This window comes from Dermacentor silvarum, chromosome 6, assembly GCF_013339745.2.
Source record: "Dermacentor silvarum isolate Dsil-2018 chromosome 6, BIME_Dsil_1.4, whole genome shotgun sequence".
NCBI lineage: Eukaryota > Metazoa > Arthropoda > Arachnida > Ixodida > Ixodidae > Dermacentor > Dermacentor silvarum.
In genome coordinates, this window is record NC_051159.1 from 143,932,243 (window position 1) to 143,953,194 (window position 20,952).

The window sequence follows — 20,952 nt, forward strand, 5'->3', positions numbered from 1 at the left end:
ATAAAGGAAACTTTTTTTTTCGCTATGCCACCATAGAAGCCTTAATTTGGTACTTCTTTGCGCAAATATTTTCTCAGTATTCAGTACAATGGAATTAGGGTGCCGCTGTCATGCAGAGCTTTATACAATTAGCACGATACATTGGAGCCTTTTTAGTGCTCTCGATAATGTGTTACGGTATCTCGTGAGCAACATGAAAGGGACCGCAGGAGCGCGTGTCAGCTGGACTCAAACCCATCTAGACGCCGTCTAAAAAAAGTGGGAAGAAAGGCGTTAAGTTCACCCCCGCTGGTTTTCCTTATACCGTATGGGGGATATGGGGGCTATCATGGGGGCTATGGATGAAGGCCCGAGTTTGGCAAAGTTCGGAATCACCGCGAGCTCTGGCGACGCCCTCGGATGAATGAACTAATGATAGCCGCTCGTGACAATATCAAGACATAACATTGAGCCCTCGGCACGCCTCTAGTTTCATTGGCTTATCGATCCAGATTCCCTCTTGGGTTATCATCACCTGGGCGTTACCTTATGGGCCGTCGAAAAAAATATCACTTGTTTGGTGCTCCAATGAACATTTTTCCTGGTTGCCTTATGCATTTACTAACGATCATACGAGTATATGCATATACTATATGGCATGTTCGTAAGTGATATGTATAATTCTGCATCATTAATTAAAATTTTTTCTCGCCCTTTTATTGTGTTTATGTTTACTACTTCACCTTGTCGTAGAATATTTCATTGATCCTTTATTTTATTTTTGACACACATAGAATTTGTATAAGAAACAGCTTGCCCGCAAATACAATGAATGTAACTCGTACAAAGCATACCATAGAACGCAGTTCACGGAATTCAGAGGTCAGTGGAGGTCACAGCACAGGTCTCCCATAACGAGGTGAGGGTGCACTGACTGTCATCGTGGTCATACAAAAGTTTCAGCAACCTCAAAAAAAAAAAAAAAAAAGAAAAAAAAAAAAAACCTTGCACTCGGCCGCGCAACGCTTGAAACAGCTAAGCTGGGCGATCATAGCCCAGCATTTTCCGGAAGTTCGCGCGAAGTGTTCATCTTATTACTCATGACGATGATAATTTCTGTTCGCGCGTCTCGGCCGTCACTGCGCTTTGCAAAGCGCAGCTTGCAACACCGACACCGCGTTCCAATGCCGACACCACGGTCCAGGATGATAAGTGGTTCTTGAGGGAAAGGGAAAGGTTGGCGCTATCTTCTGCAGCCCTTGAGGGAGCACGGCTCAGCGCCAACGGGGAGGGGTAAGTGGGAGATCCGCTTCGTGAATGCGTCTCTCTCTCGCTCTCATAGCTCTCTCTCTCGCTCTCTTCACCTCACAGAGCACGAGCGTACGAACGCGCCAGCTGTGGACGAAGACGACGACGCTCGAACGCAATCATATGGTTCACATAAATGCATGCTCTGCAAGCGTATCTATATAGCCCAGTGGTTACGACGCTCGCCTCGGCAAGAAAGGTTATTTTCTTTGTTGGTATACTCGCGGAGAACTTTCTGTGGCAATGAAGGGAAAGCTACAGAGGCAAAGCGCGCAGAAGCGAGAGCGCTTCTGAAAAGAGTCCCTCGTTTTAATCCACGTTGGTTTAGGCTGGGGAAGAGAAAACATATACAGCTTATTAACAACAGTTAAATAAGACACCACTGAGCGTAAAAGTTTACTTATTTTGCGGCTTTTACCTTCCGCGTCTGGGGAAACGCGAAACCGTCGCACCTGAAAGCTGCGTCGATTCAGCGTCCGTTCCGAGCAACCAAAAGCACTGTCAAACGCTGCCTGACTACTTGGCGCGCTAACACATGTGCAGCATCCACGCGCCCGTAGCTTTCCCTTCATTGCCACAGAAAGTTGTCCGCGAGTATAGGTGTCTTGCTACGCACCACAAATTACGGCTGGCTTAAACAGCTTCGCTGTTAAAAGCAGTCACGTGGTCAAACCGTCTGTGCCTTCTTTCATTTGTTTATCATTCCACCCAGTGCACTGTGCAAGTAAGTTATAGAAAACGTTATATCTTTTAACGTATTCGAAAGAAAAGTTTGGCGTGAGTTTGTGCCACGCCTGCACTGTCCGCATTCGACGGCTGATAGATAATGCTCGAAAGAGGATGCACGCCCGTGACGCGACCCAGGAAGGCGTGGCAAGCGGCTTGCGCTGAGTGTGTAGATAGATAGCGGGACAGTCACGGTATGGCGATATTGCGATGTTGCGTTGATAACAATAAGCGGCGCTTGCGCGTGATATTGCCCAGTCTTCTGCGTTTGAAACGAGGAAGCGCCGTGGGCATGGTGCGCTCGTGTTGACATACGTGGGTTTATCTCGACATTTTATTGTCTGCTGCTTTCGCGCGTTGCGCGTTCCGTTTTCTCACCGACTGCCGTCGAGGTCGAGAAAACTCAGGCGAGCGAGAAACTCAAGGCATCCTGCATAGCATCCCATGTCGGCAGCCGACAGGGCCCATCAACCAGCCCTCTTTTCTGTCTGCGTTCATATTCACCTGACTATGCCCACTGCCATTCGTCTACGTTCACTGTCATTCCATTCACTGTTCCGTTCACAAGCCGTTCACTGTCATTCCGTCTACGTTCATATTGACATGACTATGCCAATTACCATTGGCAGTGGGCATAGTCACAGCGGTGATATTTATTGCTACACTCAAAAGCATTGTCAATCTTCCCTATATCTTAAGGCGTTATCACAGCCAGGTGCCGACGAGGTGCTCCTTGCATGTCTCTAAACGTTGGTGGAATGACAGTTCCACCGGTTAACGTTTAGCTCCTCCTTTTCCATATTGTTTTTGACGGTAGTCGCCGCATATCGCACGAGGAGTTTGAGGCTATTTGACACTCGATTTTATGTTCCCTTTAATATTGGTCACGATAGCACCTTAATGCCCAATTAGTATGATCTGTCATCTCAAGCAGAATACCGATTAGATGGCACAGCCTATACCGAGATAATCTGTCTAGGCTGCAAACAGCGACGTTGTACTCAGGAAAAAACTAGGGTCTGACGCTCATATACGAGATAACAAAGCAGTCGCTCACCATCACCACAGTCTTTGCATAGTCTCCAGTCAGAGAAATTGGTCACTTGACAATCAACTGGACAGGGTATGTGGCAGGGCTGAGAATTGGCTGGCTTCTTAAGCGGAGCGCACCTGAAATAAGTCGTAGGAAAGAGAGAAAACGGAGATTAAAAGCCCCACCAGCAAGCGTCGGTTAAGTCGTTCACACTTCTCATACTCAGATGAACAAAAGCATGACGGCAGCGGCTTTTGATGGCCACTTATTTCACGGAATCGTCGATTGCCAAGGGCGTACAAGGACTCACTTCTTGTCAGAGACGTTTCCTTTGAAGAAGCAGTTGACGGTGCGGTTCTGTCTTCCGCGGCCACAGCCACTGGTGACGTTCTCCGCAACGCACTTTTTCCAGGGGCCGGTCTTCCAGTGCATGCCGAAGCAGCGCACCATGTTACAGTCGTCCACCTCCCGCAAGTCCGACTTGGCAGGGCACGAGGCACCGCCTGCAATCGCGTCACAGAGTGCGACGATGGCTTAACATGTCAGCAGCACCACGCTGGCGCATTTTACGTGCTCCGGGATGCGACACGTTATTGTATTGCTTGCTCGCCTGACTTGATTTGATTCATTTGATCATACTGGTAATGATAGCCAAATTTGCCACCGGAATTTCCCTCAACATTCGATTGTCTACTGAATACACATAAATGATATGAATAGATCCACCAACAGCTGATCCAACTGCCAGTTTCCTTTTTCATGGTCACACACGTATCGCATCACACTCCCTTTGTAGGAATGGGTAGTCTTGCAGAAAGTGCGTCGTGACCCTCACATGTGCGTATATCTTGTTCCAACCTTGTGTACCCAGACAAGCTGATACATTCTGCCTCCAAAGATGGCTCTTGTTTCAAAATATGAAGTTACTGGCGTCCTCCTTTCGATTTTACCACATGCTGAACTACACACGTCCACTGGCCAGGCTTTCATGAGCCCAATGGCCTGCTAGGCCTCATTGTAATGTGTGCTAGTGTGAAACGGGCAGGGTAAATGCTGGCAGCAATACAGCAATGCTTAATTCGAGATAGTAATAATCATCAAATTTGAACGCTTACTCCACGCAATATGGAAACACTGCTCGCCGGGAAAGTAAAAAAGGTTGTCCCTTATTATATCAGACGGATGCTCCTGAAGCGTGGTTAAATTTGTCTACTAAAAGAATATCTATCGCCCTTCCCCCTCTAAACGGGTGTTACCCGTAGAATTATACAGATAGCGAAAGAGAAGGCATCGATAATCGAGCGATAACCCAATGTTGCTGCCTTTGAAAGCAGCTATTTTTAGCGCCTTCAAGACAACATGGTTTATTTGTGCACTTATTGCAACGACGTAATTTGCATTTGGTTGGGAAGTTTGATCAAACTCAAACCTCTTTCAGAGATGCGAATATGGGCTCGCTATCTGATTCCGTGAATAATGAGTTCGATCTCTTCTAAAGGTGAAAATAACGACTAAAGTATTAGTGAGGGGGTGCCCGTACCCGTACAACCAGAAAGTATGTCGAGTTTAAAGCCAGGTATAGCATAAATGAAAAGGTCGGTCATTTATATTAACAACTGCGTTCAACGTGAAAGGTAATTAGGTTCATAAAAAGTTTTGACATGTTAACAATAGAAGGCCCAAATTGAGATGACGCGTCAACACCCATCAATTTCGCTTCTCACATTACCGAAGGCACCCAGATGAAAAAGCATTCCACCGTTGCGATACATGTGTAGTGCTGCCATCTCTTGGCACTAGAGAAAGCCATCGATCCGCAAAATCCCGCCGCCAGCCGACAGAGAGCGCGAACATCGCGAACCCCTCTTCTCGTGTTCCCGCGGTCTTTCTTTGAATATCGGAATGGGGGCTCCACCAGGATGCCCGATGTTTAGCTCTTTTAGGATCTTCGGGCGTTTAAATAGCGAACAATGGAAATTCATGGTATCATTATTCGTCTTGCCGACTGCATAGTTACATTTTGTGACTACATGACTGTTATATGAAGAGACTAGGGGCTCAGGTATTTGTCTGGCGTTTTCTGAAATGCGTGCTAGAGTTGAAGATTATCGATAGAAAGTACCCCCCCCCCCCCGCACACACACGCACACACAAACACACACACACACACAAAAAAAAAGTCACGACCACTTTATATCGCGGCATCGATCGTGGCGGCAGTTGTGGTGGTTGATTCATCTGCACTGTTGCGAGAGCACGCTAGTTTCATTTCCTTTCTAGAAAGGGAGATAGAGAGAGAGAGAGAGAGAGAGAGATTTACTCACAGAAAGGCAGAGGTTGGCCTATAACACTGTGTAGATACAGATTACCATTGTTACATGAAAGTGCTTCTAATTCTTTCCATCGTAAATTAAATGGACACTAATGAGCACACTACTCTTGAATAATACCAAAAAATCATTCTTACTGTGAGATTAGGCTTGGTAAGCCAGAAAGATGCAAGAACGCAAGACGTGTGTCGATGTCGTCGTGTGACGCTGTGCTGCCAAGCCCAAGGGTGCAGGGTTGAATGCCGGACACAGTGGCCACAATTCGATGGGGGTGAAATGTAAAAACGCCTGTGGACCATTCATTGCCAGCACGTTAAAAAAGCCCCAGGTGGTCAGAATTTATCTGTCATCCCCCACTGCGGTGTGCCTTATAATCATATCATGGTTTTGGCACATAAAACCCCCTAATTGTTTTTTAGGGGCGAAGCACCTTAGGGCCCAGCCTTGTCCCCCTCTCGTCGTCATCGTCGTCGTCGTCCGTAGCTTTGGTTTGCATGGAGTCCAAGGGAGTAGCTCTGGTTTGCGGTGCACAAGGGCGTTCATTGCCGACGCGCGCTATCTTTCTCTCTTCAGCCATGGATGACAACGGTCGCTTCTGATAACGGCGCGCCCGCTATGGATGAAAAGGCGAGAGTGGCGGCTCAACTGCAAGCGGAGTCGAGGGCTCGCAAAGCTGCTGCAGCACGGCGACGCCGGCATGCGGACCCGGAGCTGAGGGCTCGCAAAGCTGTAGCAGTACGGCAACGCCGGCAAGCGGACCCGGAGCTGAGAGCTCGCGCTTGAACCAAGCATCGGCATCACCAACCTCACTGGTAGAGAACGCTTCCGGCGTTCTGCCGCCGCTTCCCGCGCTCTCGCCACCTCTGGGTCCGCTTGCCGGCGTCGCGCTTGAACCGAGCAGCGGCGCCACCAACCTCAGGTAGAGAACGCTTCCGGCGTTTTGCCGTTGCTTGCCGCACTCTCGCTGCCGGCGTCGGGAGATTCACGGTTACCCGAATGATCATCTCCCGGTGATTCGCCCACTCATCATCATTCATTTCGTGGATATGCGGTGTTTTTTTTTTAATTTCCCGCACCTGCACACCGTGACGTCTACTATAGGGCCTAATTAACCGTTTATCGGCAATGACGGCATACATTGTATTTTAGAAGAGCCAAAGAATCAACCTTAGCAAGATTTAGTAACATTTATAAAGCCACAATGACATAACTGGGAAAAATACTTGTACTCCACGACGACACAGTTATGTACTGGCGGTGCGGTTTGGCTCGAAATTTGAAAAGCGGAACTTTGACCTTCATTTTCTCTTCAAATAACCAACCTAGTACCGCCAAGTTCACAAAAATGAAGTTGCGAAAGATTACTTTGTCACACCAAACGAATTTAGTGTTTCTCTTTACTGTTCCATTAAAGTGCCCGCCACAAGGTTGATCGCTGAAGCACATGATGTAGAGGGACCTACCTTTTCCAGCATGTCCGAGTATCGACCGGTTTCGCGACTGGATGCCGTAGTCCATCCGCTCGGCACACGGCGAGGAGCAGGGGGACCAGGGCGACCAGTCGGACAGCACACAGTCGTCGGCACACGGGACGGTGCACTCGCGTTCCTTCATTATCGGTGACTCGTAGATGATGCAGTGCGCGTCGTCGACCACTGTCTGCCTCGCGGAAACAGAGAGGACGGGGAGTAAACATACAGCTTGCGAAATGAAGGTGACTGCAAAGTAATCGCTAGATGCAATCAGTTTCCTTTTATGTCTTACTTGTCTTTTCTGCCAGCGCACTTTGCAACGTGTTCAGTGACTTACAGTATGCTTCTTTTTTTCCCCTTTTCTTTTCATCCTGCATGTAGGGTTACCTGCCGTGCTAATTAAATTGCCGTGGTTAGCATTGTTCAGAGCCTAACATTTCTATGAGGCATCTCTTTCCCACAAAGGTTACTTATAGAGGGAGCGCTGAGAACAGTAAACCGCACATGTGAACAAACAGGAAGAAAAGGGGGAAACAACGGGAATACTGGAGAATCGTAGCTGAGTTTTAAACTTAGTAGACCTACTTTCATACTCTTTTCTATTTTTGCTGCAGTAAGGGCAAGATCTATGTGCTTTAGAAATCCACAGTGATCTTAGCCAATTGTCGTTCATTTTGATTGCTGACAACCGTAATCAATTTAGGCACAAAGTAGCCTCTTGCATCTTTTACACAGAACATATCCTCATCCCCGAACGTTAAGCTACAAGTTGTATAGTCGTGCACACAGTTAAATGTTGAAACGAAGCTCAGAGCACAGCTGTCATAGCACTCTTACTACGAAAAAGCCCATCTGCTTATCGATATAAGGAGTTGTTATTGATTAAAGTGATTGCTCAAGCAAACTTAAAAAAAACTGCATATTTCTAAGCCTTGGCCTGTTAGGGAAAGATATACATATGCACTGTGTGCAGTCATGTATATTTTGAATTGCATTGAAAAGTATATTTGTGACAAGTTAGGCGTCCTGTATCCTTGTCAAGAATGAAGTATTCGCTGGGATAAGTTAGTTATCAAATGTAACGGGGAAAAGTCACTTTGGAAACTTCTTGATCAGCATTATGACGTGTTAACAGAATTGATTACACTTGACAGCCCCTCACTGCATGCACTTCAACATCCTTTTTTTTTCCATCTTCATTTCTCTTCTCTTTTATTTCTTAAGCTCTTTCCATGATTCTACGGTAGCCGCGCATATTTCCTCTCGTTAACCTCCTGTCCTTCTTCACTATCTCTGCTATCTCTCTACCAGTCTCCGATTTGCCCGCTAATGAAGCCATAGTAATTAAAGTGATTAACAGTGGTCTAACAAGGAACGTCCCTTAAACCAACGTTTCGACAAGACTCCTTTTCGGAAAGCTGACTCCATCGACATTCCTGTTTTGACCACTGTTAATCGCTTCAATCCTCCATCTGACTGAAGCTTCTGTAGTGTTTGCTCAGTAGTTCAAACTGAACCAAAGCTTAGCGAGTTCTACTGCGTGCATAATTATTACACGTTCGTTATAAGAAGGACTCTATTGTTCCACGGTCGGGACACTGTTGATCAAGGTAGAGTCAACAAAAAAGGTGTCCTACCCCGTCGAAGAAAACGCAACTTGCGTCACGCATCTGAATGCCGTCACCGCAGTTTCCACCGGAAAGAGGCTTGCAGGGCCCCCAGGGCTGGGGCTCCCAGTGAGACAGCACAGCGCGATCGCAGCTCTCGACCTCCTTCAGATGCGGGCAATCGCGACCTCCGCGCGAGGGCGCCGTGAGCACTGTGCGTGTACGGACTCGGTAACCTGCATCGAGGACCGCGAAGAAAACTCATTGACTGTACACCCCTCTGTACAAAAGAAAGCCAAAGATGTCGCTTTTTCATGCAACCTACCTGTAATACAGGTGATACTGATTTGATAATTCATTGTTAAAAAAAGAAAGAAAAATCACATCATCTCACCCTACGGGCAACCATGGTGGGATGCGAAAGCATCGCGGGGGGTGCGCATCGAGTTTCCGTTTCGTTTCACTTGGCAACACAACCCAATGAAAGTTAGAGTGAGAGAATGTATTGAGAAGAGAGGAGACGTTTGTACGGGGTTGTTGCGTCTTTATTTAGAGATCGTACGTGATTCCTAGCGTCGGTGCGCGCGGTATCTTGAATACGATGGCTTTGAGGTCGGTGAAGTGTAGCGTCAATGGGTCTTGCTGCAGAGAGTATCCCTGGCCCGAAGTTCGGGGTCCGCTTGCCGACGCTGACGTTTACGTTCGGCTTCCCGAGCCTTCCTCTGCTCCGCGGTGGTGGCGCCGCCGCTGCAACTAGCGCCGACGTTGACGCTCTTCATGGCGTTTCGCACATCGTTGCACAGAGAGAGAATGACGGAAGCACAGCGAACGCGCGCTTTACACTGCGCCGCGACACTTGCGCCGCCTACCGGCTTACCCTTAGAGAGAGAGGGAAAGAGTGAGAGAGTTATATGCAGAGTGATTTGCTGCGCCGCACCTGTGGCGGAGAGGTGAGCGCACACCTGCGTAGGAGAGGAGAATGAGGGAGAGTTGCGCATGCGCATTATGGGTGCGGACGCCGCAGAACGGACAATGCCCCGAGCATAAGATGCTCTCGCATCTAAAAAGATGGACAGCGGCACAAAGTACGAAGTACTGTTATATTCTGGCTTGGCGTTCACTTGTTCTCATAATCAATGAAATTGAAGTGTTGAGGATTTAAATGAGATAATTCATGTGCCTTGCCTCTTGCTCGTCCTCGCAGAATTAAGTCGCATGGGGGCACGATAATCAGCTTAGTTATAGCCTAAAGTGGCTGCTTTTGTATTGCTGTGGCAGTTCTCTGCAAACTTGCATCGCTCTTCTGATTGTTGACAAATCTGTGCCTAAAGCGCACCGTCATTGGTGCGCAGATATATTCGTGTCTTGCCTTAGTTTACTTTCAACTCAATGTTGGGACATCGTGGAAACAGAAACGAACAGCAAGAGCACGAACCACAGAAATAAAGAATTTCCACTTTCACCGACATTGCGAATCAGTGATGCGATAGCTCGCGCAATATTATACGCAAGAAGTCTTGCGCCGTTTCGTCTGGTATCGGTTGAAGCGAATATTTGCAGATGCGCTCCATCAGTACGCTTTCGAGAAAAAGAAAATAATATTCAATATTGATTATAGTCCTTGTCGTCCTTGTGGATATGACGCTCCACGGCGGTCGAGAAATGGGGGACATGTTTTATGGCTCCTTCTCTTTCTTATCCTGACCTTCGCTTCTTACTCTTTACTTTGTTTGAGTCCTTTTACCTTGGTTCTAGTTTATAGCTATGCTGCAGAGCGAGGCGTCTGCCAACCATAGCAGCTACTAGTGCAATCACGCTCATAAGGCGGAATATTTTTCTTTACAGTACGGCCGGCGGAGTTGCGGCAGCGGCACACATCAAAACGACTAGACCAGTGAGATTCGTATCAGCTATCAATGTAAAAAATATCATTCGCAGAACTCTTACCATCCAAACAAGGCGGAACTCCGTGGTAGCAAAAATGAGTCCCTCGGTTACCGGTCGTACAGGCTCGAATGCTGTTCGTGACACCGATCCACTATTTACACATTATCTTCGTATATTCCTGGTCACGCGTCATTAAGAAAGCGCTTCTACAGAATATTAAAAGCGTAATGCAGGAAGCAAGATTTTTGACAGAGCGAGCGCTTTTGATTTAGAGAAATAGATAACATCACGTTTCAACTAAGAAAGATTATCGCACGTTGCCGAGTATGGGAGCTCGATGGGAGTGATACCGGGTTATTGGGAGTGAAACCGGAAGTGATACCAGGGTTATTGTAGACACCTTCAACTCGTGGCGGAAAGAGTGAAATTATGCTGTTAGAGCGTGAACACGACAACATCAGAATTACTACAAGGCACCAGAAGCTTCCTAGAGAGTACGTTTTGAGGTACAATTTAAAATAAACAAGCATGCGGGTCTTTGAGGAATCAACTACCAGCAACTTTAGCTTATATGTCAATGAATTTTAGCTAGCTGTAAAAATTATGGTGTTTCATAGAAAGCCAGCCGCGCTGTAGCCATGGCAACAAGCGACGCCGCAGCTGCTAGAACACCTAGCACAACCTACCGCCTGTGTACTGCTCATGCGCCGACAAGGAGCGCGTTTCGCGCGTTCACGCCGGGAAAACGCGGGCGGCGTCGGCAGCAGCTCGGAGACACTGCGCGCAACCGGTTTCCGCCGCCTAGCTGAGATCTGCGCATGCGCCGTGATAACAATTGGATCTGCGCATGCACTGACCTTGAGGCAACAGCTATGTAAGGGTGCGCGCGGCGGCGCTCGATCAGTAGAAGCCATGGGACGCCCAAAGATAGTTCGTACTCCCGAAGAAGAGGCCGCGCTTCGCGATAAATTCCGGAAAATGCTGGGGATGACTTGGTTGTGCTTAGCCTAGCCCAAAAGCCAGGACTAGCTAGGTGCCCATCACCTCCGCTGTCTCTTTAGCATTGCGCCTTCATTGCAAACTACGCAATTTTTTTTTTACTTGCACTAAGTCGCGGACCATAATATTTAGACCATATAAAACACATCACTTCACCCAACTTAACAACAGGCGTGTCTGGCGTGAAATGTGTTCCCGTGTCCTGATGGCAGCTTTACAGACCTTCTTCCGGGGCAGGAAACGGTGATCCGCGAATGAGGGGCAGGCATTGGCCCCAGGGTGACCAATGGGACACTTGGCAGTCTATAGGGCACGGCACTCGACACTCTTCTTGCACTGGCGGTCTGGGTTGCGGGGAGCACAGCTGACTTGACACTGGTGTCCAGTCTGTGTGATCAGAAGCGCAAGTAAATTTTAGTCCACAGATAATTTGTTGTGCAACAAACAGAGCCTTGACAAGAACTGCAACAAACGTTTGACTGTATGTGCAGGACTTTTAGCATCTGGCCATCATAAATAGCGAACATCTGGCAAAAATGTTTAACTGTCACTTCATTGCTGATTTACGAGTACGCATTACCGCACGGCAATGACGGTTGGCTGGTTGATCCTACGTGACATTGAAGGCTGTGCTGCACTTCGTCATTTTCACTAAGCAAGGCCCGAGGGACGAGATAAATATAGGGAGAAGGTTTCAAATGCTCGCACATAGACCTGAAAGGAGAGGCCTTGAGCGTGCCAGGCATACGATATCTATAAGATAGCTCAGAAATGGATCATCCTTGTCACATCACCACATACATACATCGGACCGTCCACTCTACGAAAGCCAGTATGTTAAGCCAAACTATATTAATGAACTCCCACGACTTTCGGTACAGCTTACTGGCTAATGCGCGTGCGACTAGAACAACTGACTATGATTCAACAGACTAATCAACGTACGCCGCCATACTTGCGGTACCACCGTTGTCACCTAAACGAAGGCACTTCCAATAACACCTGACAAATGTAACACCTAGGCCGCACATTTGCGCAGGCAATCAGGGCATGCATGTCAGAAGTTCACTAAGTTTTACACCCAAGACATTTTCAACAGCCGAATATGGAAGCCACCATCCAATCATCAGAAGATGCTTTGTCAGTGAAACCACTATTATCTATTCTCCTTAATTAAGCCTTTCCTTAAGACATTCTGCGTGTAGAATAAGTGATTTATTCTGTATATATAACAAGGAATTAGATCATAATGAAAGCGCATGTAATTCGCACTCCTTCCTACGGGTGCTGAGGAATGTTACCTTTGGTCCTGACGCATGTGACGTTCCTCTGTCGCGTGCCGCCATTGCAGGGTGTGCCAGGCACCGGAACGCAGGCATTCCACTCGGACGTTGCCCAGCTGAAACTGTGCGCGTAGGGGAGCAAAGACAAGGCGAATCAGAAGATTGTCTGACACGCTCATTCGTGATTTTTATACATAAGGTTGCTTGCGGCAGGCGGACTCATACGATCGTAGAACTGCTTTCAAAACTCCCCAAAACAGAAAAGGAAAGGCGAAATGTGCAGCAGCATGCACTCCATCGCAATACTTTACGCTGACCTCTAGGGTCACACAAAAAAACATATTGTATATCAGGACGAACTGTTTCTGGGTGTGGGAAAATATTCACACAGAAGTAGACGTGCGTATGAAGCGATTTAATGACGTTTCGGCCGGGGTCCGGCGTTCAGTCTGATGAAGCCCGGACCTCGGCAGAAACGTCAATAAATCGCTTCATACGTGCGTCTACTTCTTTGTATTCAGCGTGTTCCTTTTGTTGACTGCGACAAGTCTTTAAAAATTGCCTGGGGCAGTTAGCACAATTCTAACTCTCGATACAAATTACTCGATGAGGTTGACCATTACATCTACAAGAAATCAAAATGCTTCATTTAATAATAAACATAATTATGCTAATTAACTTTTTAATTATTTATCTTACGGCGCATATTTCAATCTACGAATTGTGGCCGGTGAGTTAAATATATATGAACCCTGGATGAAATAGTGTTATGTAGGATAGGGTGTGTAATTCTTACCAGAGAGAGAGACAGAGAAAAGTATATAAGCGCAAACCAAGAATGATTATTATTCTGGCCTAATTAACATGATAATATAGCCGCCATACGGAACTGCAGAAGTGGAAGCGGTATCTTGCTACTTGTCGTTCAACGCGATGCGGCTAGAAAGGCTCTTCCACTGCGCGGTTCTAATCATTCGCCGGAAAGTGTCGAATACATGTGCTCGGAGGTTCGCGGAACACATTCACGTATTCAGATAACAATTACAGACATCACGACCTGTTCGGGTTTTCTTGGCTTCATCTAGGTTATATCACTGTCATAATACAACTGTAGCGGACAAAAAATGCGAAGCTGTGCTTGTTCGTTTAGCCTTGGCATTCTCGAGAAAGCAGCACAGGCTATACGATATCAGAGCAAGACGGACAAAACAGATGCTGACTATCAAATGGCGATGCAACTACAAGAAGGAAATGCGTACATGAAGGTGGCCAGAAAATATGAATGATAGCCAATGTCAAATCTTTATGAGCTGCGCGTTATAGGGTAACAAATAAAAAAGAAGAGAATGAAAAGGAACAGCCGGCAAGCGACAATCATACAATAAAGGATTATCCAGTGGGAAACTGTATCAACTCCGTAGACTATCAAGTGCATGCACGGCTAAAGCTCCCGGCGGCTCCAAGCAACTAGTCCGCAACTGCGAACGCAATGATCGTTTGACCTTTACCAGTCGCAAGGGACGGAGAGCTTAGTTATTGTAATGGTTATGGTCCAGCCGGCGCCAGATATATTAGCGTGGTTCAATTCGGCGCTCCGTGCCGTAATAAGGCATTGCTCTGAACGGTGTCGTTCCAATGTGACCGTCGCACTAGCAACCTGTGTCATTATGCCGGATGTTCTGCGCAATGCTCATCTTACCCGGGGCCGATCACAATACGCAGCGCACCACCACATTAACGTACAGTCTGACTCACACTTATCTAGAATGGCCAGATCGACCGATCTGGTCGCCATATTTCGCGAAAAAAAAATCTACAGGCGGGCGCCGCAAAAAGAGTTCACGTGGTCATGCCGCATGTTCGGAATAATTGCTGGAATCATGAATAAATGTTCGGAATCATGCCGCGTGTTCAGAACCAAATTGTAGGTTACTGCAGAAGCTGCTCCCATTGACAGCCATAGGAACATTGAAAGTAGGGAACAATATGTTTACAAGTATATGACATTGAAATGTGTATTACTCATGGTAGAAGAGTACATTTGGAGAACATTGACAAGTTGGCAAAGAAAATATTTAGCAGCGGAGAAACGCGACATGGCGCTACCACCGACCACAGCATCTAATCTCGAAGCTCTCGCGTGAGTCTCAAATAGTTAGTAATTGGCGTTCGGCGATGAACGCACCCGATAGAATAAGAAAACGGGCGAAAGAACCAAAGAAAGTCATTCACTTTAAAATGGACGAAAGAGCCAAAGAAATGAATTCAGTTATTTAAAGGAATGCTGTGGTTGCAGATGCATATTAGTTGAAGTTAGGATATTTAGGCAGCGTTTATTGCATCGTTGCGTCATTCTCTGGAGAAGAGAGCCGGCAACCAGAGGGCTAGTACAGGTGGCTATACTATGCCGACGCGATATAATGTGTGCTGTCTTGTGTTGAGCCACGTACGTCACGCAATGACGTATATTTCCTCTGAAACGGAAGTCTGCGGGAGACCTCGAGAAAACCCGCTTCTGCGGTAAAATATATGGGCCCGAATTCATGCAGCTCTTTGTCTGTAAGTGTTTTTTGTCATTCTCTGGCCGCCTTCGCTAGTAATATATGCAGTATCAGGATTGGCTGAAATTTTCTCTTACAAACAAGTCTAGCTTAAGAGGTTTTTTTGTGGATACGGGCCGTGAAATGAGCATCAGCTACCATATCTGTTTGAGTTATATCTGAGCGGTACAGCAAATTTTGGTTATATGCTGGAATTTGTTACGTGTTCTCTAGGGAGCGTTCTGTCACAAAACATTTTCAAATTGGTTCATTAATAGCCGAGATAACCGGCTACACGACCATGCTGGACAAGTGCGATTCTCACTTTGCACGAACCTTCGAACAGCCCTTCGATGTCTCATGGCGTCATGAGGACCATTGGCTTAATTGACCAGCAGGGTTTGAGCGCTGTGCTCTGGGACATTATCATTGCTCCCTATCCGACACGTTGCTCCCTCAGGGGACGTTGCATTCCATGATTCGTTTGTAGCGTAGTGTTGGCTGTTTAACATGTGCATTATTTTGTGCGGCAAACTTCAAGCTGACGAGGATAAAAGAATATATCACGCTCGTGCGTTAGGTGTAGCAGAGCTTTGGTAGAAACGTGCTTTATGCGTTTTTCGCTCGGGAGAAATATGCAGGTCGCCGCGCGCCTGCCTCGAGGAAAAACGCTGTTGCCAACGAGCCCGCATCGCGGACGGAAAGTTCCGCTACGCATGCAAAAAAAAAAAAAAAGTACTGGCTGGGCGCGGAGGAGTCTGTGTCAGCAAACTTTAGTATGCGTCCTTTGCCGCATCTTCGCGAACCCGGAGAAAAGATTTTCCGTCCATGAGTTATGGTGGCCACAATAGGCCATGCGCAAACTTTGAAACTCTCCCCTGGCTTCTAGCGAAGCGGGAAAATAAGTTTTATAGAGGTGAAACTAAGCGGTCTTTCGCTAAAACTTATGAAATATCACGGAACAAGGAACACAGACACGGACATAACAAGCCGTTAAGAACTTCAATATACTCGTTGCTTGCCGAGTCAGTTGGCTTCTGTTGCCTTCTAAAAAAGATTCAGAACCCTTCCCCTGTCCGGGAAATGGGGGTAAGCGAAGCTTGTGGCAAGACGACGCTGTCGCAAGCGTTCCGCTTTGTTTGCCCTAAACTCAGGATAGGCGGCTCGTCGCTGAGCTTTGGTCTCAACATCGCGCTCCCGCAACTCGGCGTCCGCAACTCGGTGTTTCGCCTGGGCTCTGAAAGCCCTCACGTTAGAATGAGCACGTAGACGACGAGCCCTTTCCCGAGCGAGTTCACGGTGCCGTTGCTCAAACGGAGCCTGCTCTTCGGCGGAACGCACCAAGCGGGCCTTCCCATCCGGGCGCCGAAACTGATCTGAGGCCAGGGAAGCCCGGCGGAGCGCGCACCTACCCCCTTTTCTTTCCCTTTCTTTCCCCGCGACACACAAAACGACCCTGATTGGTCGCGCGCATCACGTGATCCGGCACTGGTGCAGGTTACCCCGCATAAGCTTTTCTTCATTTATTTCTGTACTTCTTTCCTTCCTTCTTTATTTCTTTTTCTTTCTTTCCTTACTTCTGACTTTCTTTATTTCTTGTCCCTGGCTCATACCCGCATATCCAATGCGGGTATGTATAGTAGTTTTAGCGTTACATCGACGGCGCAGGCTAGCGTATACAAGCTTCGCTTGAAAAAGTGCTGGCTCTCCCGTAATCGAGAGTAGATGTAAGCATGAAATGGCTACCTTAAGGCGTCTTTTGCTGCCTGTGGTGCCGCCGCCTTCAACCGCGTTTCTTCTTGCAACAGTCCAATGCGCTCAGCGTATACCGCCACTTTTTTCTTCTGGCCGCATCAAAGTGGTCGGCTGCAAATGTGCGGCCTTAGGTCCTTTGTATCTGGCTTTTGAACGTCGCTATTGGAAATGACACATAAAACTTAAGCGTACTAGAAGTTACAGCTTGAGTGATATTTTGAAGAAACATTAGTAAGAACTCGGATGCAATATTTTTTGTAACTTGTTTGGACAGTAACTATAGCGTATGTAATGCGGTCCTGTACAAGGGGTTGGAGGGCCAGAGACCGCATTTTCTTAAGTTTTGACGTGTTGCCCTGATGATGTCGTTTTTTGCTCGCAACAATTGTTGTGACAAGGGGAGTGCGGCAGGGCTGTCCTTTGTCACCTCTATTGTTTGTGCTTGCGATTGACCCATTGTTAAGGCGTTTTAGCGAGAGCTCGCTTGTAAGGGGTCTTCCTATGCCGGGAAATGGGTGCATAAAGGTGTCAGTGTATGCGGATGACATTACTTTGTTCTTACGGGATGGAGACAGTCTTGTAGAGGTATTTCGTATTTATAATCAGTATGCATCATTGTCAGGGGGTAAAATAAATATGAGGAAATGCGAAGCATTAAATTTAGGACGCAGTGCAATAACATTACCAGGAAACATTAAACAGACCGAGCATATGCAAATATTAGGCATAAAATTTTCTACAAGCGGTGTTTCACCTCACACGTGGAGAGACATTATCAGCTGTATTAAAGCACAGTCGGAAGCAGTGACTGCGTCGCCACTGCCGCTAGCAGAAAGGGTTTTCTTTATTAAAAATGTATTGTGCAGTAAATTGTGGTTTGCTGCAAGGGTGGCTCTTCCGCCGTCACCAACAGTACGTGTAGTAAACAAAATTATTTTCTCATGGTTCTGGCTAAACAAGACACAATACGCAGCACAACAATTTTTGCGTCTGCCGAAAGCCAGCGGAGGATGGAGCTTGCCGTGTATAGTTACATTTGGTAGACTGCTGTGCACTAAGAGTACATGTGACCTACTTGATGATGATTAGTACCCAGGTAGGCCACTTCTCCTTTATTGGCTGGGTCATTACCGTCGAACGCTCATGCCACAAAGTTCAGGCAACTTGCTTCCGACAGCGGTAACGCCAGCACCGCAGTATGCGGCAGCTGCGCGCTTACAGAGCCAGCTTGTGCAAGTAAGGAATACAAAGTGGCGTACGACACCAGTTTCAAGGCTTTGTGAAATGTTGTGTGAGACGGCTGTGCCTTCAAGGACAGCTACTACAAAAACATGGACAGCCGTTTCTACACCTGATTTGCCTTCTAAAGTGAAGCATTTTCACTGGCAATATCAGTGGGGTATTCTACCTACAAGAGACAGGCTTGAGCGCTGGAATATGGTAGCGAATGATAAATGCATACATTGCACACAAACAGAGACCAACACGCATATAGTAAAGGAGTGCGTTGTAGCACGCACCTTCTGGAAGCTGGTCGGAAGATTATTCGGAATATCCATCGTGCGGGCACCACGGCGGCGAGATCGGTTTGCGAGTCTCGTTTACTACAGCGTGAGCTACGTTTTGTGGAACGATCCCAGCAGCCAAATAGAGCAATGTACCCCACAGTGCGCAAACTACGGGTGATAATATGGGGTCATCTTGAAGAACAACTCTTCAAGCTCGGTGAAGCCGAGTTTCTTCGCCGCTGGTCTACGCGGTACCTAACCGTGTCTCGAGGCAAAGTTTTGCTACAGCCAGAATAATGCCCAAATTTTGTTTGCCTGAGTAGAAACTGTACTTGTGTGCGCCTCGGGTGTCATTCATGAATCCGAGGCTGACATTTATAATTTTGCATGTACATTGCCATAGTGTTTTTTATCTGTGGCAAAATCAATGTCAAGCAGACGCAATTTACTATTTTTTTTTGCTCATCTGTTTTGTTTATATCAAGTACGGTGTATTGCATGTGTGGTACGTTATATTGTACTCTACGTTCATACAACAGTTGTACGCGTGCCAAAGGGGTAAATAAATTTCCTTGTCAGCAACGATGCCCGGATGTTCTCATTTTGTTCTTGCAACTTGCCCGCATGTTCTCGTTTTGAGTGCCCGGATAACGGTTCTGGCTTTTGGTCAAGGTCACTTGAAGGTCGCCGACAACGGGAGGTAAAAGCATTTCATGCTTAGAATCGGCAGTTTCACAGCGAAGCACTGACAGCGATAGCAAGGTTTTACGCACGCTTGAACTCCTCGGATGGTGGTATAACTATGCGTGAGTTCGACTATACGTGGATGCGCCATACGCGTGGGCGCCAAAATGTCTGGGACACTTAAAAGATTCAACACGCCGTGTATAGGGCATGTAATGGCATCGCACAAGTGCCACTGCACTGCATGCCCGTAAATAGCAGCCCCAGATAATTGCGTCATTTTCCGTTTGTGAACAGTTATATTTCATTGCACGTTTTAATAGTCAGACGATTTAGGATAAAAGGCATACGCTATGAATGAAATATTTATGACTTTTGCTTGCGAGCTGCTGTTCCCAAAATCCTGAGAAATAATTCAATCAAGAACACAGATCTGGTTTGATCAGCTTTGATCAGCTTTGGCGGTTAAATAGTATAGCATTTATTTTGCATATACCGCCCAAGTAAAAAAAATATAGCATGCTTATACACAAATATATAGAAATTTACCTGTAGTGTTCATATATTTGCCTATAGCAGTAAAATATACCTAAAGAGCACTTTGTTCTAACTTTCTTGATACCAGTACATTTTAAACATGTGCCATCCCTTCCTTGTACATGGCAGCCTGTTTCGTGTCTTGTTCAACCATTGCAGTTATCTCGTTTTAAGTAACTACACGTTCATGCACGAACGCACGCACATACACACACACACACCATACGCAATCACTATATATATATATATATATATATATATATATGTTATAGCTCGCTTGTTAACGCATTCACTCATTTGCTCACTTAAGGCAAGTTAGGTTGTTTCTATGGCTATCCGTATGATAAGGCAGAGGCTTGCGATTAAGCGATTCCCAAATCGTGCGACGCCCACCTAGAACACAGCGGCAGCCGATCTTGCTGGAGTGCCGTCTCGACTAAGGGAGGACAGGGTCTTCCAGCGCCGTACGGCAGTTGCTGAACGTAACGCATGCGGCGTCTCAGCCGCTGGCCGCCGTGCCAGGTTTCTCCGCTGTCCAGCTGGCAGCCCTCGCGCTCCAGGTGCCACGGAGACCACGGGGACACGCCGCAGTCCACGGGCACGACGCACGACTCGGCTTCGTGCGGCAGCGGGACGCTGCTTCCCGTCGCTTTGCCGACATTTCCTGTACGTGCCGGACGGAACGACCAGCACTGTATTAGATGGGGCACTGAAGGGAAGCATGACATCACATTTAGAGTGATCACAGCCCTCTATAGACCTTTTCAACGAGAGCGCCCTAGGCACAGTTATAATGCTCTCTGGGTTGTGTGAACTGTGCGCGAACCCCCGCGCAAATGCATTGCAGATGCTGCCGCACGTGCCTTTGTAATTACCCGCCAGAGTTCAGAAAGAGGTTCTCACGCTACCCGATGGACGCGTCTATAGAGTCCAATTTTCTCCCACAGTGATCCTCATTATTCGTGCTGTTAGGGATGAGTTACGGATGTTACGGATGCTAATGTTTCATTTCCCAAACGTATCATGCTGAGTAGTTATATGTTGTTTTAGTTTTGAACACATTTTCTTTTAGGAAGGAATCACAGTTCAGGCCATATCGCATCAGTCTCGTGGTTAAGTGGAAACTAAGCTATGGTGGATACTGGAAGACGAATAATAAGCAAAATTGGGGAAATCGAGCATCGGAGAGAGTCGACGTCGTGCTGCGGCATCAACGGCGCAAGAGGAACTGGCGACTCAGTCTCACACGCGAAAGGAGGAAAGCGGGAAGGCAACGTGAGAGGGAGGGGGTGTGTCTTCAACTC

At 47.1% G+C, this 20,952-nt stretch overlaps 1 protein-coding gene across 1 annotated transcript in view; it reads right to left on the reverse strand.

The window, feature by feature from the left end:
* LOC119456938 (thrombospondin type-1 domain-containing protein 7A-like) overlaps window positions 1-20,376 on the reverse strand; it is a 197,922-nt gene extending 177,546 nt beyond the window's left edge. Inside the window, exons 1-7 of the mRNA XM_037718757.2 lie at window positions 20,042-20,376; window positions 12,643-12,746; window positions 11,564-11,728; window positions 8,486-8,691; window positions 6,840-7,035; window positions 3,357-3,549; window positions 3,071-3,183 (exon numbers count right to left, since the gene is read on the reverse strand). Of these exons, the coding sequence (XP_037574685.1) occupies window positions 3,071-3,183; window positions 3,357-3,549; window positions 6,840-7,035; window positions 8,486-8,691; window positions 11,564-11,728; window positions 12,643-12,746; window positions 20,042-20,376 (1,312 nt within the window). The remainder of the gene's footprint in view (window positions 1-3,070; window positions 3,184-3,356; window positions 3,550-6,839; window positions 7,036-8,485; window positions 8,692-11,563; window positions 11,729-12,642; window positions 12,747-20,041) is intronic.
* Between the last annotated feature and the right edge of the window lie 576 nt (window positions 20,377-20,952).